At 45.3% G+C, this 1,062-nt stretch overlaps 1 protein-coding gene across 1 annotated transcript; it reads right to left on the bottom strand.

Annotated features, from left to right (window-relative positions):
• Positions 1–10: 10 nt before the first annotated feature.
• LOC115241185 lies at positions 11–715 on the bottom strand (the record flags this gene model as incomplete). The annotated part of the gene is made up of 2 exons (XM_029816864.1): positions 462–715; positions 11–368 (listed from the first exon to the last, which is right to left on the bottom strand). Coding segments are annotated over exons 1-2 (612 nt in total), but the record flags the coding sequence as incomplete, so codon positions are not given.
• Between the last annotated feature and the right edge of the window lie 347 nt (positions 716–1,062).

Below are 1,062 nucleotides of genomic sequence, written 5' to 3'. Positions count from 1 at the left end.
TGAAACTCACCAGCGTGATGATTAAGCAGTTTATCATAGCGACTAAAGCGGAGATCGACACTACGTGAAGGAACTGAGCGATCGCTAGAAACTCGAAGAGGGGCGAGGCATTAGTCTCGAAAGGAAACTGCATCTTTAGAGGTAGTACTCTCAAACTGTCGTTGAGATTCTCCTCAAGGTTTGCCGAGTGTCGCGCAAAACTGGGCACGGTGTAACAAATCGCGGCGGTAGTATTGATGCTGATCAACATGTTTGAGTAGCGACGCGATAGATTGGCATTGCTCGACATGATACGCAACACAGATTGGTCGCGATCAAGAACGTTACTCCAATCCTCGTCCATCGCTAGCAGGATATCGTAAAATAACCTATAGAAAATTGTTCGCGTATTTTGCATAAAAAATAGAGAGAGAGAGAGAGAAAAACTGTTGTCTTTAATTGTTCAAAGAATTTCTCCCTACCTGCGATGCAACCAGAGAGTGATCAACTTGAGAAAACCGAGGTTGCAAGCCAACGCGATGCTGAGCGCGTCGATGAGATTCGAGATGTCGTCGATGTCGAAATGATCGAAAATATACGCGTACTCAAAGTACATCATGATCACCAGGCTCGTCATGTACGCGAACCAAGTGAAGGTTCCGTACGGCAAGCCCGGCCAGATCCCAACAAAGCGGAGACCGAACTCGACGGAAGTGCTGATGGAAGTCGCGCGCATTATCTCGCATAGAATCGGAACGTTTCTCGACGTCGGGAGGTTGAGCGATTACCGGGTGAGCGACGCTACTCGGAAATTAAGCATGAGTCTTGGACTATAACTCCGGGGATCGCACTAAACTACGCGAGGCGATGATATGTCGACTATGCGTTATCGGTCATTATCGATCAGTCGCAATTATGCGCCTATTCTCCTGCCGTTCAATGGCAAAAAAGTGTACGTTACATTTGCTCGATGATTACGGATTATTACAAGAAAAAAAAGATAATTCGAAGAGACATAATATATTGAAAACGAAGGGAAAGGGAACATGAATTATTCACTTAGAAAATGTGAAGTTTGTTATG

The sequence above is a fragment of the Formica exsecta genome, unplaced genomic scaffold, assembly GCF_003651465.1.
Source record: "Formica exsecta isolate Colony F162 unplaced genomic scaffold, ASM365146v1 C16393780, whole genome shotgun sequence".
Classification (NCBI taxonomy): domain Eukaryota; kingdom Metazoa; phylum Arthropoda; class Insecta; order Hymenoptera; family Formicidae; genus Formica; species Formica exsecta.
The sequence above is the reverse complement of the archived record's forward strand: the minus strand, read 5'-3'. Positions and strand labels throughout refer to the sequence as shown.